Source organism: Gastrolobium bilobum, unplaced genomic scaffold, assembly GCF_033153095.1.
Source record: "Gastrolobium bilobum isolate Gb01-03AN ecotype WA unplaced genomic scaffold, APGP_CSIRO_Gbil_v1 utg35429, whole genome shotgun sequence".
Lineage (NCBI taxonomy): Eukaryota > Viridiplantae > Streptophyta > Magnoliopsida > Fabales > Fabaceae > Gastrolobium > Gastrolobium bilobum.
The window spans coordinates 33,644-49,590 of NW_026895783.1; the positions used below are offsets into that span (position 1 = coordinate 33,644).

The following is a 15,947-nucleotide window of genomic DNA, read 5'->3' on the forward strand; positions in this document are numbered from 1 at the left end:
GTGCTCTAGGTGTGAGGAAGTTAAGTCCTAGGTTCATAAGGCCCCACCAGATAATAAAGAGGGTCGGACCTGTGGCGTATCAGCTTGCCTTACCTCCACATTTGTCTAATTTCCATGATGTTTTTTTTCGCATCAGTCAACTTTGTAGATATGTATCTGATGTGTCCCACATTGTCCAGCAGGACGATAATGAGGTAAAGTAAGATTTGAAGTTTGTTGTGGGACCACTGAAAGTTCTGGTTCGCGATGAGAAAGTATTGAGGAACATGGTTATTCTTCTGGTTAAGATACAATGAGAAAGTTTGACTTCTGAGGACGCTACTTGAGAGCGAGAGAATGATATTCTCCAGCGTTATCCTGAGTTTGACGTCAGGTATGTATTATGTTATATGTGTGATTTTGCGGGCAAAATTCTTAAAAGGTAGGGTGAATATAATAACCCTCACTAGTAATTGTGGATTTAATATTGAAGAATAATTAGAAGTAAAAGAAATAAAGTCACCTTTGGTGAAAAAAGAGTTAAAATGACAGTTAAGGGATAAAAATGCGGGTAAATAAAGTTATCCAAAAAGTGAAAGTAAAATAGAAACGTGACTAGAAAAATATTCAAGACAATTGGGTAAAGTTTGGTAATGAATGGAGGTGTGTAGATAGATGAACTTATACCCGCAGTATAATGAACTTGCTATATAAGTGACTAGGGAGTCACTATTCCCATTCTCATTTCGTGACTTATACGAGAGGAGAGAAAGAGAAATGAAAATGGAGATTTTGATGGAAATCTTCCAAAATTCATAACTTGAGCTAGAGACCTCCAAATCACTTCGTTCAAAAGCCAAACTTGTGAGAAATTTCGAGAGAAATCCATTGGTACTAGTATTTCTGGGTGGGTTTCACTGTAGAGAGAGATCTCCTCCTCCAAAGATTTCGAATTTCATGGAAAAGATGGATTTTGATGGAGCTTGAGGCCATGGGAGCTTAGATACTCATCTCTCCTTTGTTTTAGAGTGCATTGTGGTAAGAAATTCCCTTCCTTTTCATGTTTTTATGAAGATTGAATTTATGGTTTCATTTTGAAAATTTGGTTTGATTGAGCATGTTAGAGCTTGATTCAGGTTTAGCTCATGTTGAGAAAAGTGTTTAGATGAGAATTTTAACGGTGAAAATGTATCTGAAAAATTAAAGATACCATATTTTTGAATAGTGTTGTATACGTGAATAGTGACGTATACATGAATAGTATTGTAGAGATGAACAGTACCGTAGTACCGTATATATATATGAATTAATGAATCTTGGATTAGAGGTGTGCGATAAGCTTGAATTTGATGGACTACAACATTGGAATCAAGAAGTTGGCATGAATTGCTTTATGTGCCTCTTAGCCATTTACAAAGGAAGTATGTGCTATGAGTTACTGTTTTACAAATCGAGCATATTTTTATGCGTGGAATAATATTCTAAGGTGTATGGACCTTCGCTTTGGTGAAATAAAAAAGAAAATAAGGTAGCTCCTTTGTATGACCTTAAAATGAGTTTTAGCCATTTTCAAAGGAGGTATATGTTCGGAGATATTATTTCGCAAAGTGAGAACACTTATATGCGTAAAATAATTTATATAGGTGGCTAAGCTTGGGTTTAGGCACTAGACAAAGAGAAATCTTATAGCTCCATTGTAATGGGCATTCTGCCTTAAGTTGGGACTATCCTAAGACTAAGTGAATGTGTGAAATTTTGTGGGGATTTATTGAACAAAGAACCACCCACTCATGACTTAATATGATTAAGTAAAAAGAAAATAAACAATAAAGTGTGTGTCTTGTATATTTACATGGCATTATATCATTTTATTGAGTTTTGTGTTGAATTCCTTCTCTAGGTGTACCTAGGGACTGTGAACGTTTGGATTCTCGTGGAGCATGATAAGTAGCTTGTTCTTCAAGTAAGCAAATTGTAAAGCTCCAAGAGGTAAGCTCTATGTTTATGGGGTTCGCTCCTACTTTGTGTTCCGCCATAGTGTACGGACTGTGGTAAGGTTGTATGATATGTATGAGATATATGATATAGATGCATTCATATAGAGCTATATGATAATATGATATGTTTTGTTTTGATGTATTTACTTTGATATGTGTTAATATGATATGTTTTGTTATGATATGACTTCTGTAATATGATTTCTGTAACAATATCTGGCCATTGATTGTATAGTACCCGGATGTTCGCTTTGGGGTCCTCCCTCGGGACTGATGGTGTACGCCTCTGATATGTTCTGGTTCCGCTTTGGGGTCCTCCCTCGGGAACACGTGCGTTGATTTCCGCTTGGGGTCCTCCCTTGGGAATGACTGCGTACGCCTCTGATATGTTCTGGTTCCGCTTTGGGGTCCTCCCTCGGGAACACGTGCGTTGATTTCAGCTTGGGGTCCTCCCTTGGGAATGACTGCGTACGCCTCTGATATGTTCTGGTTCCGCTTTGGGGTCCTCCCTCGGGAACACGTGCGTTGATTTCCGCTTGGGGTCCTCCCTTGGGAATGACTGCGTACGCCTCTGATATGTTCTGGTTTCGCTTGGGGTCCTCCCTTGGGAACACGTGCGTTGATTTCCGCTTGGGGTCCTCCCTTGGGAATATCTGCGTACGTTTCTGATAAGATATGTGTATATGTTTTGTTTAGTTATGATATTTGATTATATGACATGTTTTATGGGATATGTATGATGATTTTGTAAATGATATTTGTTACGTACGTTGATTTCCGCTTAGGGTCATCCCTTAGGAACGATTGCGTACGTCTCTGATATAACACGTTTTGTTCTGATGTGAGTATTGTGATGATTTTTGTAAAAGATATTTGTTACGTGCGTTGATTTTTGCTTGGGGTCATCCCTTGGGAATGACTGCGTTTGTCTTTGATAAGATATGTATATATGCTTTGTTCAGTTATGATAATTGCTTATATGATATTTTGTATATTATGTATCTGATTGTCATGCAGGAAGTGAGCCCAGGGTATGAAGGGTTTTCCATAAACCTGGAGTTTACTAGAGATTCGTCTCTAACCCCGTTTGGGGATATGATTTCAGGAACACAGTTAATTGAAGAGCCTCATGGGACAAGGACACTAACCGTGGCTAGAGGTACTAGTATGAGGATGTGGAGTTCTGGGTGGTCGGATGCTACTATTTGTTTTAGACGTATTTTTGGAAAAGATGTATTGTTGCATAGTGTTCATATTCGATACATGTACATTTATGTATTCAGGCATGATGATATGACTATGTAGTATTCAGTTATGTTATGTATTGGCTTGCATGCTATTAGATTTGTGGCACGGAGCCAAGTTCAGCATGCGCCCATAGATGAGTATCTGAGTATATTTTCATGACTGGTACTTCTGGAAATATATATTGTTTAAACTGTCTATCAGGAACTCTTGAGAGTGGGATTGGAAAATCCCCAGTTGTTCGATTTACAGAGGTTACTCTGTCCGATTTTCGTCTCCTTAAAATAAGAATTAAATTAGAAGAAGTATGCAATGTGATATGTCATGTGAAAAAGGATTAAAGAAAAAGAAAAAGTTAGTTCGTATTTTCGTAAGTTAAGTCTTCCGCTGTTTCTGTTAAGTATCATATGCATCTTAATTGAACCGGCTCGAGGCTGGGGATGTTACACATAAGGCCCATATGAAGAGACGAAAAAGAAAAAAATGGATCACATATTTTTAAATGTATGTAAGAGATAAAATTATTTCTTACAACATAAAAAATATTAATCTCATATATATATATATATATATATATATATATATATATATATAATATATTTAGTCCGTACTAGTCTCAAGTCCATGATATGGCTTGATCTATATTACCTTAGGGGGTGTTTGGTATGAGATTTTTGATTGGAATGATGGGCAACTGGGTTTGGTAATAAATTTTCACCATGTTTGGTATGAAGATAGTAAGTAATTCCTAGGCAAAAAATATCCCGAGCATTTGAGTTTTTAACTAAAATGAGGATAAAAAAAAATCCTTCTCTACCTGTGGTATTTATTTTTTCGTTGATTGTGGATTGTGAGTGAAATTTTTTCTGACTAAAACGCCCTCTTGTATCACAGCCAGACACCATGTGTTATAAAACTTCAGCCAGTCTAAGAAGTATATATATATATATATATATATATATATATATATATATATATATATATATATATATATATATATATATATATATATATCAGTGAAGGCCTTATACAGTGGGCTGTAAGGTGCTCGTGGGGAGAGGAATTATGAATGCAACAGGGCTATCAAAAAACTTACACCCATTCATTTTCCATTTCATCAGCTGTCCTGTGCACTGTGATGAATGTCAATGACCCACAACACCGGTTACAGGGACAGAGCTAATGGAAATTTTCATATATAACTTTTCCAACATACTGAGATGGACCACGTACTAAAACTAACGTTTAATAATAGACATACAAAATTGAAAAAAGAGGGGTAGTTTGGTAAATTCAATTAACATTCTCATCAATATTTTACCATCAACCAAATGTAGTATCAGTAAAATTAACCCTACTTCCCCGGCAATATTTTGATCTACCAAACACCTTTTTAGTACTTTCCTTTGAAAAATAGTTTCCTACCATATTCTTAGAAATATTTTTTCCCAGGTAAAAAAAAATATCTCTTATACCAAACGCTCCCTAGACGTCATCAAAAATGTGCAATGGGAATAGATACACTTTTATAAAAAAAAAATGAGATATAAGAAAAAATAACTATAAAAATAAGGGTAATATAAATATGTTCCTTTTTTTATATTTGATAAAAAAATCATAGTATTGAAAATATTTTCCTCATAGAGCCTTATCCCCTATACAAGCACGTTGAAGAATATTGGCCTAGATATGTTTATTTCTCTACCTACAAATTTTTTTTTTTTTTTTCACTGTTGAACTAACTTGGACACTTTAGTCTGTTTTGCTATTAAAATAAGGGATAATATAAAATATTTGTACTTGTTTGATTGTTCAAATAATATAAGTTTTGGACAAAAAAAATCAATTCAAAGACAACACAAACCTCTAAAATTTTGTTAATCACTAAACCAGGTTTCAAAATCTAATCCACAGTACTGAAAGAGACAAAAACCAATAACTCATATCTCTTCATTACCCGAGCTTTATTCCACACAAATTAAAGAGTATTTACAATAAAATTTTATGTTATTCAATCCATAAGCAACACAAAAATTATTCTGAAATTATATTTGCAGTTATTCCCATCTTATCTCCAACTAAGGGATTTACTTAACCAACTGATGTGGAGCTCTCTAGCGTTATCAAGAAGTTCTAAGACCACCCCCTTTAGGTACAGGCAAGATTACGTATGAAGATTATGCAAAATTTATTTGGTTTATTCATAATCCAATACCTCAGTTTTTGTTTAATTTATTTAATTAAGATATATGTGCATCTATGTATATGCTGGATTTCACCGGTGCAAGAAAAGGAATATAAGTAGAGATAAGTCTCCATCACATCTTGGGGGTGTTGGCATCGATTCTCCCACATAGGCTAAATTTTTGGGGAACCTACAAAACTTTGCATATCAAACTGACAACTTGTTCTATACACATGATCATAAAGTTACTGATCCAAATGATTGGTCACCATATATACATTCTGAGAAGATCTATATCTGCATCATCCCTTTTTTTCATTTAGCTTCATGTGTTTTGGGACATTTGTACCCAAAATGAACAAAGCTATGCCTTAAAAGAAATTGACCCTTTTGTTTGCTTAAATAGTAAAAATCAGTTGTGTAACTGAAGCATAGCTCAGCAAATGCAACCCAAAATTTGGAAAAAGAAGACTATGTAATATGTACCATTAGGAAGCTTTGTCGGCATGTTGGGCTTGATAGACCCCACAACTCAATACAAATAATGATAGTGTTAGTCGGTTGGCTCTTTAAAACTAAAAGATACCCTTAAACCTTTGGTGATAAACACAAGCACTAGCACCACTACCATCACCTAACACCATTATCAAAAGTCTCATATATTTGATTTCTTCTTTAGAGTTCATATTAACCTTTATATTCGAAGAATGGTTCAAAAGCTTTGGAGCTAGCTTGGACTATTGTAAGTGCTAATTAATGATCTCTTTTTTAAATTTCTAGAAACAGCAGATAATTGAAGATGCGGTGTCTTGCAGCTGTAGTGAGAAGAAATCTTCAGAAGATGAAGAAAAGCTCAAAGGTGGCAGATGAGAACATGTTTGAAGCAGGGAACGTGGTTGAACTACCAATATTTGGAGGTAATAACAGAGGAACAAGACAACGTGGGTGGAATGTTTTTTCACTTATTTATACTATTCTTCATGCTCCAATATCAATACTCTCATGTGTCTCTAATCCTCATGTTAATGCTTCTGATGGGGTTTGGGCCTCTGGTGAATTAGCACAAATTTCTGAGATGAATCATCTTATGGTAAATGACAGTTTGCGATATGCAATTTTGATGTAGAAAATGTGAAGAAAGTTGTAGCTCTAGATTAAATCTCTCGTTATCTTTCTTCCTAGTCTTCTCTTCTTTCCTTTATACTAATTTGGATCATCAACTACACTAGGTAATTAAACGGTTTACTCAAAGAACTTTCTCTTCTTCTTCTTCTTTTTCTTTTTTTGGAATTCATTTTTTCTCTTTGTCTTCTCTTAGTGCATACATAGATACATACATATTCAGAAAAGGGTAATAATTTTTTTAATTATTATTATTGATTGGCTTTGTTCATGACCTACGAAAACACAAAGATCAGAAGAATATGTATGTTGATGTTTTCATATGATAAATATTGATATAAAAATGAGTTAGAATGGTTGATTTTCCTCTATTACACTTCTAGTTGGGCTACAGTGTAAACTCGTGTCTTTAAAGCTAAATATATCTCACAAATGTATACAACTAAGGGTTTGTTTTTTGTTGTTTGATACAATTAATGAATCATACTATGTTGGAGCTCTTAGGAAGAGCGTCATAGAAAGGCCTCAAAAAGGAGAAAAGAATGTCAGAAAGTAGTCAAATGTCTATTATCATTTTGAATAATCAAGCACTTATTGAGTACGAACTGGGTATAGTTGGTATTCAACTTTGTTTCTCTTTAATTACTGCCACTATGTTAAGTATCAGTTGAGTTACAAGACTATCTTGAGTACTTATCGTTTTATTATATATTCATGGACAAATTTTATTGCCCATTTAATAAGTAAATATTTATATACTTCCTCTCACATGTCTCTCTTTCAACATGATTATATCATGTGTCATATCATATTCATTTATTAATAAATTAACGGTCCTAATTTTAATGACAAAATTTGTAAAACAAAAAAACGGAAATGATTATTTTAATTGCTAATTGTTAATCTGTCAATTGATAGTTGTGATTTAACACATGCATTCTCATGTTGAAAAAAAAAAAAAAAAAAAGAGAATTTAGTTCCCACAATAAAGGTTACAAACAAAGGATATATTTAGTCCCCATTATGAGTACATAGACCTTATCTTAGAAAATCTCTCACTCCCTATATAGCTCACCTTCTGCACACATATATGATTGTGGTGCAAAACCTCACTGCAATGGTGAGGAATTGGACAAACGATCAGGCTCATATTATCTCTCATATGATTAGGGAATATTACTCTTACATATAGATATCCCTCTACTCCATTGAAGAAGCATTTAGCATCCCTGCATTTAATGAGATGTTACTTTGCAAAAATATTGAGCATCCGCACACATTTCCTCTCTCTTAATCTTACATGAGATAACACATTCGTGACTCTCTAAGAATTTTGGTCCATACCATTACCTCTTTGAGTACCTTTACAATGAAATACTATATACTCATTCAGGAATATTTACCTAATTCCTAATTCTAACTCTACAACAATTCAATAATATAATAATAATAATAATTTATTAGATATTAAGAGCGTTTAGATGGGCTTTAAAAAATAATTTTGTATGCATTGTTTTTTTTAAACAAGAGCTATTTTATATTTGGAACAATATTCAAGAAATAATTTTAGGTATTTTGGATTTAAAATAAAGTATATTTTAATTTATTTTTCAATTTTTGATTGTTTCAAAAAGGTATGTTAAAACACACACACACAAAGTTAGTTTTATAAGAAAAGAAATTCATCCAAGCAAGCCTGAACAATATTTTTAAAATTATTTATCAATTTATCATATTTTTAAAATTATTTATCAATCTATCTTATTTTGACCAAAGTTGATCACTGTTGATCATGTGGATCCCAAAAACAAGACACGTGTTAATTATGCAATAATGACATATGTTAAATTTGTGGAAACCAAATAATCAAAAAAGGAGAATGATTTCTCCATTTCTTCTACCACTAACACAAAATTTTCTCTTCTTTATCATATTCTCTTCTCTCTCTGTTGTTTTTGTATCAGTGGAAGAAGGAATGATTTCAGCAGCAATTACATAAATCATTCTCCCAATCAAAAATAGTTAATTTTTGTCAAAATATAATAGATTGATGAATAGTTTTGAAAGCATGCAAGACTGATAAATAATTTTTAAAATAAGGATAGATTGATCATTTTTCTTACAATAGCACCGTAAGAGTATTGATATGGAGTACGAATTTGATACGATTATGCCACCAATTGTAAAGCACTCGTGCATCATAACTCAAGCTAACTAGATATCAAACAAATGAATTACTTATTTCTTGAGTGTTATTTATTATAATATTACAAGGTACAAGCAAACCTCATTCTATTTTTCACCTCACCATTTTAAGAAGAAAAAGGGTAGAAGAAGAATAGGCAATTAGAAAAGAAAGGAACTTGTTGATCTTTTATGAGAAAAACAAACATCAGAAATAATATTGTGCAACAGCTTATTTTATTCTGACTAATGAACTTGTTTTTAAATACAAAACTGAGCTCATGCGGTTGTTACTAACCAGCTGATTTTGTTGGTCCACAAAATCAGCAACAAACTAACAAAACAATAACAGTAAAATGCAGTAAACAAACTCCTAAACAAAAGACTAATCAATTTAAAAAATAACTAATTAACTCCTAAAAAATAGGACATCAACAGCAGCCTTGAAACACCAACATTCTCCTCCTGGATCAAGTGCTGCACACTCCTAGCTTCTCCCTGAGAAATTCAAATCGACTAACATGAAATGACTTGGTGAATATATCTGCAATTTGGTTTTCTGAACTGCAGTACATTAGCTTCACTTCTCCAGCCTTCTGCACTTCTCTCAAAAAATAATACTTGATCTTAAGATGCTTTGTTCTTCCATGAAATACTGGATTCTGTGAAATAGCTAGAGCAGCTTGATTATCCACAAATACTTCTATGCCTTCTTTTTGCTCCAAATGCAGGTCATCCATCAGCTTCTTCAACCATAATGCTTGGTTTACAGCTGCAGTAGCTGCAATGAACTCAGCTTCTGCAGTTGATTGGGCCACTATTTCCTGCTTCTTTGAACACCAAGAAAAACAAGCTGACCCAAATGTAAAACAATAACCCGAAGTACTTTTCATATCATCCACTGATCCAGCCCAGTCACTGTCAGAATACCCTTGCAACTTAAACTTCTGAATTCTGCAGAATTTGATTCCATATGAAAGAGTACCTTAACACCCTTTTTGCAGCTACCATATGCAGTTCACTTGGACAATTAAGAAACCTAGACAAGACACTTATGGTAAACATAATGTCTGGCCTAGTTGCAGTGAGATACATAAGGCAACCAATTAAACTCCTATAAACTCTTTCATCTGCAGATTCCGATTCATCTTTCTTTTGAAACTTTTCCTTTTGACCCATTGGAGTACTTACACTCTTGCACTCCTCCATGTTGAATCTTTTCAGCATCTCCTTCAAGTACTTCTTTTGATAGATAAAAATTTCATTTTCAGTTTGTCTAACCTCCATCCCCAAAAAATATGACATCTCACCAAGATCAGTCATTTCAAACATTTTCATCATTTCCCTTTTGAATGCAGTAATCTGAGAATTATTACTCCCTGTTACCAGCATATCATCCACGTAAAGAGACACCACCACTAAGTCAGATGCTAACTTCTTGACATATAAAGTGGATTCACTAAGACTTTTTATGAAACCCAAACCCAGCAAGTGCTCATCCATCTTGCTGTACCATGCTCTAGGAGCTGCTTCAAACCATAGAGAGCTTTTCTCAGCAAATAAACCTTCTCCTCCTGATCTGGTGTGACAAAGCCTTCTGGCTGCTCAACATAAATCTCCTCTTGCAACTCTCCATTCAAAAAAGCAGATTTCACATCTAACTGATACACTTTCCATCCTTGTTGAGCTGCCAAGGCAAGAATCATTCTAATTGTATCTAGTCTTGCAACCGGAGCAAAGGTTTCTGAGAAATCAACTCCCCAAACCTGTGCATATCCCTTCACCACTAACCTGGCTTTATGCTTATTCACTGAGCCATCAGGATTGAGTTTGGTCCTGAAAACCCATTTTACTCCAATCATTTTCCTGTCCTCGGGTCTTTCTATTAGCTCCCATGTCTGATTTTTTTTCTATCATAGCCAACTCTTCCTTCATAGCATTCATCCACCTCTGATCACTTTTAGCTTCCTCATAACTTGAAGGTTCCAAAACAGCCACACTACACCTCTGATATATATCAGTCAGAGATCTGGTACCTCTAATTGGATCATCATCTACTAGCTCATCATAATCCAGTGAGACCTCCTTATGCTTTGCTTGTGGCTCATCTGTCCAGTCCCACTAATCATCTTCTAGGAACTGAACATCCCTGCTATTGATCACCTTCTTTGTCTGTGGTTGATAGATCTTGTAGGCTTTTGACACCAGACTATAGCCAATGAAAATTCCAGGTTCAGCTTTTTCTCCCAGCTTGTCTCTCTTGACCTGTGGAATGTGAGAAAAACACAGACAACCAAACACTTTCAAATTTTTTAGAAATGGCTTGAAACCAAACCAAGCTTCGAAAGGTGTCTTCTTTTCCAGTACCCTTGTAGATAGTCTACTTAACAAAAAAACAGCTGTGTTTGCTGCTTCTGCCCAAAATTCTTTTGGTAGATTCTTCTCATGCAGCAGACACCTAGTCATTTCCATAATGGTTCTATTCTTTCTTTCACTAACTCCATTTTGCTGTGGAGAATAAGGAACAGTAAGTTGATGCTCAATTCCAGCTTTCTCACAGAAAGTGTTAAACCTTTGTGAAGTGTATTCTGTTCCATTATCAGATCTGATGACTTGAATTTTGCAGCCACTTTGAGTCTCAACCCATCTCTTAAACTTCAGAAATATCTCAGCAACTTCTGACTTTTGCTTCATAAAATAAATCCAGCACATTCTAGTATAATCATCAATGAAGATAAGAAAATACCTGCTGCCATTTAGTGAAGGAGTCACGTGAGGACCACAAAGATCTGTATGAATTAGTTGTAGCTTCTTTGTAGCTCTCCAGGTGGATTCTTTGAAAGGAAGTCTTGTCTGTTTGCCCAAAAAACAAGCTTTGCACCTTGTGATCTGCTCCTCCAGGATTGGTAACCCAGTTGCCATTTCATTCTTCTGCATGAATAGTAAGCCTTTGTAATGAAAATGCCCCAACCTTTTGTGCCATATTTCTGAATCACTAGCCTGACACTTGAATGTCGCTTGCTCCTTCTCAAGGGGATTTAGAGAAAAACTCTTCTGTTGCATCTTTATTCTGAATAGCTCCTGACCATTTGAGTCAAAGATCAAACACTTTCCTTCTTCAAATATCACTTTAAATCCCTTTTCTACCAACTGCCCCACACTCAGCAAATTCTGATCAATATCAGGCACGTACATCACACCAGAAACCAGCTTAGTTCCAGCATAGCTCTCTATTGCTACAGTCCCTTTACCTTTCACTTCTAGATACTCTCCATTTCCAATTCTCACTCTTGACTGCAATGACTTGTCAAGGTCTCTAAATAGCTTTTCATCACTTGTCATGTGGTTTGTGCAACCACTATCAACAAGCCAACTATCACATGGAGCACTAGAGGAGAAACAAGAGGCAGCAAATAATTGATCTGCCTCATGCTGGTCTGCAACATGTGCCTCACCTTGTTGTTGATCTCCTTTTTCTTTGCAGAACCTTTCAATGTGTCCAAGCCTATGACACTTTCTGCACTTCACATCTGGCCTCTTCCAACATCTGAAGTGTGGGTGATTCTGCTTTCCACAATGCTTACATGAGGAATGCCCGCCCCAATTGTTCTTAGAGTTGATTGCGTTGTTCTCTCCTGCAGCAGCTTCTGAACCACTACTGTCATCTCCTTTCTTCCATCTTACATTATGCTGTTCTTTAGCCTGCAAAGCTCCTTCTGTACTTCCTTCAAGCCTCATTAACCTTCTCTGCTCTTGTGCTTGCAGAGCACTTAGCAATTCTGCCAACTTGATTTGAGACAAATCCTTGGTATTCTCCAAAGATGCAATGGTTGCTTCAAACCTTTCGGGCAAGGAGACAAGAACCTTTTGCACTAGCCTATTATCAGAGAGGTCGGTGCCTAGAGCTCTTGCTTGATTTGCAATATTTACCAACTTATCAGAATACTCCTTAATTGTTTCAGACTCCTTCATCTGCAATCTCTCAAATTGTGTGATTAGATTCAGCCCCTTCATGCTTCTAATCCTCTCATCTTCTTTATACTCATCTTTGAGGAAGTCCCAAATAGCTTGAGCTGATTCACAAGCCATAATTCTGCTGAAAATGGCAGGTGAGACAACAGCATATAAACAAGACTTTGCCTTTGCTTTTCTTGTTATCCTCTCCTTATGAAACTTGATCTGATTGATGGTTGGATTATCAGGAAGGGGAGCAACTTCATAATCTTGTTCTACAACTTCCCAAAAATCGCAACCCTCTAGATAGGCTTGCATTCTCACTGCCCATGCTTGATAATTTTCTCCATCGAATATTGGTGGAGCCATTGCTGAAAAACCACTCGATCCTCCCTCCATTAATTTCTCAAGTCACTCACAGCCCCTTAAGATCAAGAAGGCTCTTGATACCAATGTTGATCTTTTATGAGAAAAACAAACATCAGAAACAATATTGTGCAACAGCTTATTTTATTCTGACTAATGAACTTGTTTTTAAATACAAAACTGAGCTCATGCGGTTGCTACTAACCAGCTGATTTTGTTGGTCCACAAAATCAACAACAAACTAACAAAGCAATAACAGTAAAATGCAGTAAACAAACTCCTAAACAAAAGACTAATCAATTTAAAAAATAACTAATTAACTCCTAAAAAATAGGACATCAACAGCAGCCTTGAAACACCAACAGAACTATTTGCAAGAACCTAATCCTAAACACACCAATACACAACATAAGAAAAAAGTTAAACTATTAACATGCCAATTGATCTCTAACTGAAGAGATTTCAACAAAGATGGGAAGTCTTCTTGATCTATTTGTTCCCCATGCATTTAGTAATTCATCAATCCCTTTAACAAAGTCATCATCAAGGCCCAAAGTATCCATAAACTGAGGTTGAGGCATGTTGGCATTCAATTCTTCAAGCAATTCCTCAGCTCTTTTTTTGGACTTTATTTCATCAGACCCTGGAAGTTTTCCTTGTAAAACTTCTTCAAGAACAAGCAACGCTTCCTCATAACGAGATTGTCTCATAAGACATAAGACCAAGTTGCAAGCCTTATTGGCATCAGCATCTATCATTTGGGCTTTCTTGAACACCACCTCAGCCATCATGTAGTTTGTCTTTTGCATGTAGGCCCAGCCCAAGTTTCCCTACAACATCAATCAATATATTAAAATCTGAATTCTAGGGGGGAAAAAATATTGAAAGATGCATGAAGACCATGTTTCATGATTTAAAATACATGTTTGGCATTTTGTTTAAAATTTTCATGATGTGCATTGTTTTTTGAAGTTTGAATCTAAGCAAGAAGAAAAAAAGAAAATGCGAAATAAGGTCTAACAAAGTCAATGATTTAAGTACCAATAATCTTGCAGTTTCTTGCTTTATGGAAACTTGGAACTTCTTGCCATGAGAGCGAGCAGTCCTTGTGGTCCTTCCATTAAAGGCCTCTCCTTGGTATATTAATCTAAGCTTTCGTTTGAGCAAATCAATTTGCTCTTCTATTCTTCCACATTTCTGTCTTTCAGAAAAACTAAATTAATTAGATTGATCATATTATATTGTTTAATTGATTAATTCCTATTAACATGTCACTATGAAACCACATAAATTGATAATTTTACCCTTTTTATATATCACGGGTTCATCAATTACCCGATTAATCTAGTTCGAGTATTGTCATGCCCATTATAGAGGTAATTAAGTTCTCCCAAGATTATTTTCTTTATTTCCACCTCTGGCTAAAAGTACTGAATATGACGAAATGAACATTATAATTGTATATATGTATAGTTCATGTAGGTGTTCATACCTTGTAGAGGTCAAGAAGTACATTATCAAGTGACTCTTGAGACTGTTTGGAACAAAGGACTCTAAAAGATCTTATGGCTTCAATAGCTTCTTCAGCTCTATCTAATTGCTTCATCACAACAGCCATGTCCTTTAGCGCACTGTCCACTTTGTCTCCAGCATTTATTGCCTTCCAAAATAAGACTATAGCTGCTTCTGGGTCTTTATCAACCAACTGCGTTCATATCCATTTGTTTCCAAGAAAATAATGATAATAATTAGTTTCAAATTATGACTATTCATTCAATTACAATAAAAAGATTACATAAAGAAAATACTTCAACTGTTATAGTTAAGAGATTTGGCTAACAATTTTAGTTGTGTATGTGTGTATTTACACTCTCAACTCAAATGAAAGCAGATATGATGCTTAAAGCAGATTACTACATATGTTTCTCATAATTCAATGACAATCATATATATACTAAACATCAATCTACATAATACTTAAATATAAAAGTAGTTCTATAAGATATTACAATAATGTCAGAATGGATTGTTTATCTTGGCCAGTGTAAGAGTCTTGTTCACACTCAGTGATTTGAGAACTAAACTTCGAAGTTTGAGCATGTCTTTGGAGCCCCACGGAAAGAAAAAAGATAGTGTTATATATATATATATATATATCATATGAATAGCTTCAAAAATAAAAAAGGAATATAAAGAAAAAGAGATTCTTGAGTTTGTAAGATTTTCTGAATCTTACCAAAGCACCAAATCCGATAAAATAGGAATTATAATTATTACTATATCATGGTAAAAGAAGTAAAACTGAATACAAGTGGAAATGTTAGACACTTCAACTTGAAGTCAATGTTTATGGTAATTTATTACATATCCATATGTTTTCTGTTTTGGCATATTTTCTTCATAAACAAACAGAGCAACTTTTGTTTCAGCATAATAGATATATGTGCATATTGGTCAATTCAGAATAATTAAGTATTTTTTCAGTAAAGCACTACTAAAACTTTTTCTATTTTGGAACCAAAATCAGTTTCACACAACCCCATAAGCATACATTTCAATGATTACAAATATCAAGAATTACAAAGATGGTGCAGTTATCAGGTTTGAAGATATATATATATGATTTCATTTATGCAGGAACAATAGTACTTTCAGATACCAAATCATAGTTCCAACTTAAACAAAATTGAAAATGGTAAGCATATACCTGAGCATGTTTGGCTTTGACATAAGGACTATCTCCATAAGGTACCTTATGAATAACATGATAGAGGTCATCTTTCTTTCCCTTTGAACTCTTCTTGCAGACACTTCCATCCATCTCTTTCTATGTCACACAAAACCAAGTCTTTTATGTTTCTTTTGTTTTTAGGTACACATGCCCCCTTATGATGAGGAAGAGAGAGATTCAATGT

General features: G+C 34.8%; 2 protein-coding genes across 3 annotated transcripts; one reads left to right on the forward strand and one right to left on the reverse strand.

The window, feature by feature from the left end:
* Nucleotides 1-5,999: 5,999 nt before the first annotated feature.
* Nucleotides 6,000-6,639, forward strand: LOC133295994 (uncharacterized). Its single transcript, XM_061494942.1, has one exon. The coding sequence runs from the start codon at nt 6,206-6,208 to the stop codon at nt 6,530-6,532; it is 327 nt and encodes a 108-aa protein (XP_061350926.1). The 5' UTR covers nt 6,000-6,205; the 3' UTR covers nt 6,533-6,639.
* Nucleotides 6,640-13,167: 6,528 nt separating this feature from the next.
* LOC133295991 (protein SULFUR DEFICIENCY-INDUCED 1-like) lies at nt 13,168-15,947 on the reverse strand. 2 transcript variants are annotated; one of them, XM_061494934.1, is made up of 4 exons: nt 15,740-15,947; nt 14,525-14,737; nt 14,074-14,229; nt 13,168-13,862 (listed from the first exon to the last, which is right to left on the reverse strand). In XM_061494934.1, the coding sequence occupies exons 1-4, from the start codon at nt 15,851-15,853 to the stop codon at nt 13,461-13,463; spliced, it is 885 nt and encodes a 294-aa protein (XP_061350918.1). In that variant the 5' UTR covers nt 15,854-15,947; the 3' UTR covers nt 13,168-13,460. The 2 variants fall into 2 exon arrangements, with proteins under 2 accessions (XP_061350918.1, XP_061350919.1); XM_061494935.1 differs by lacking the exon at nt 14,074-14,229.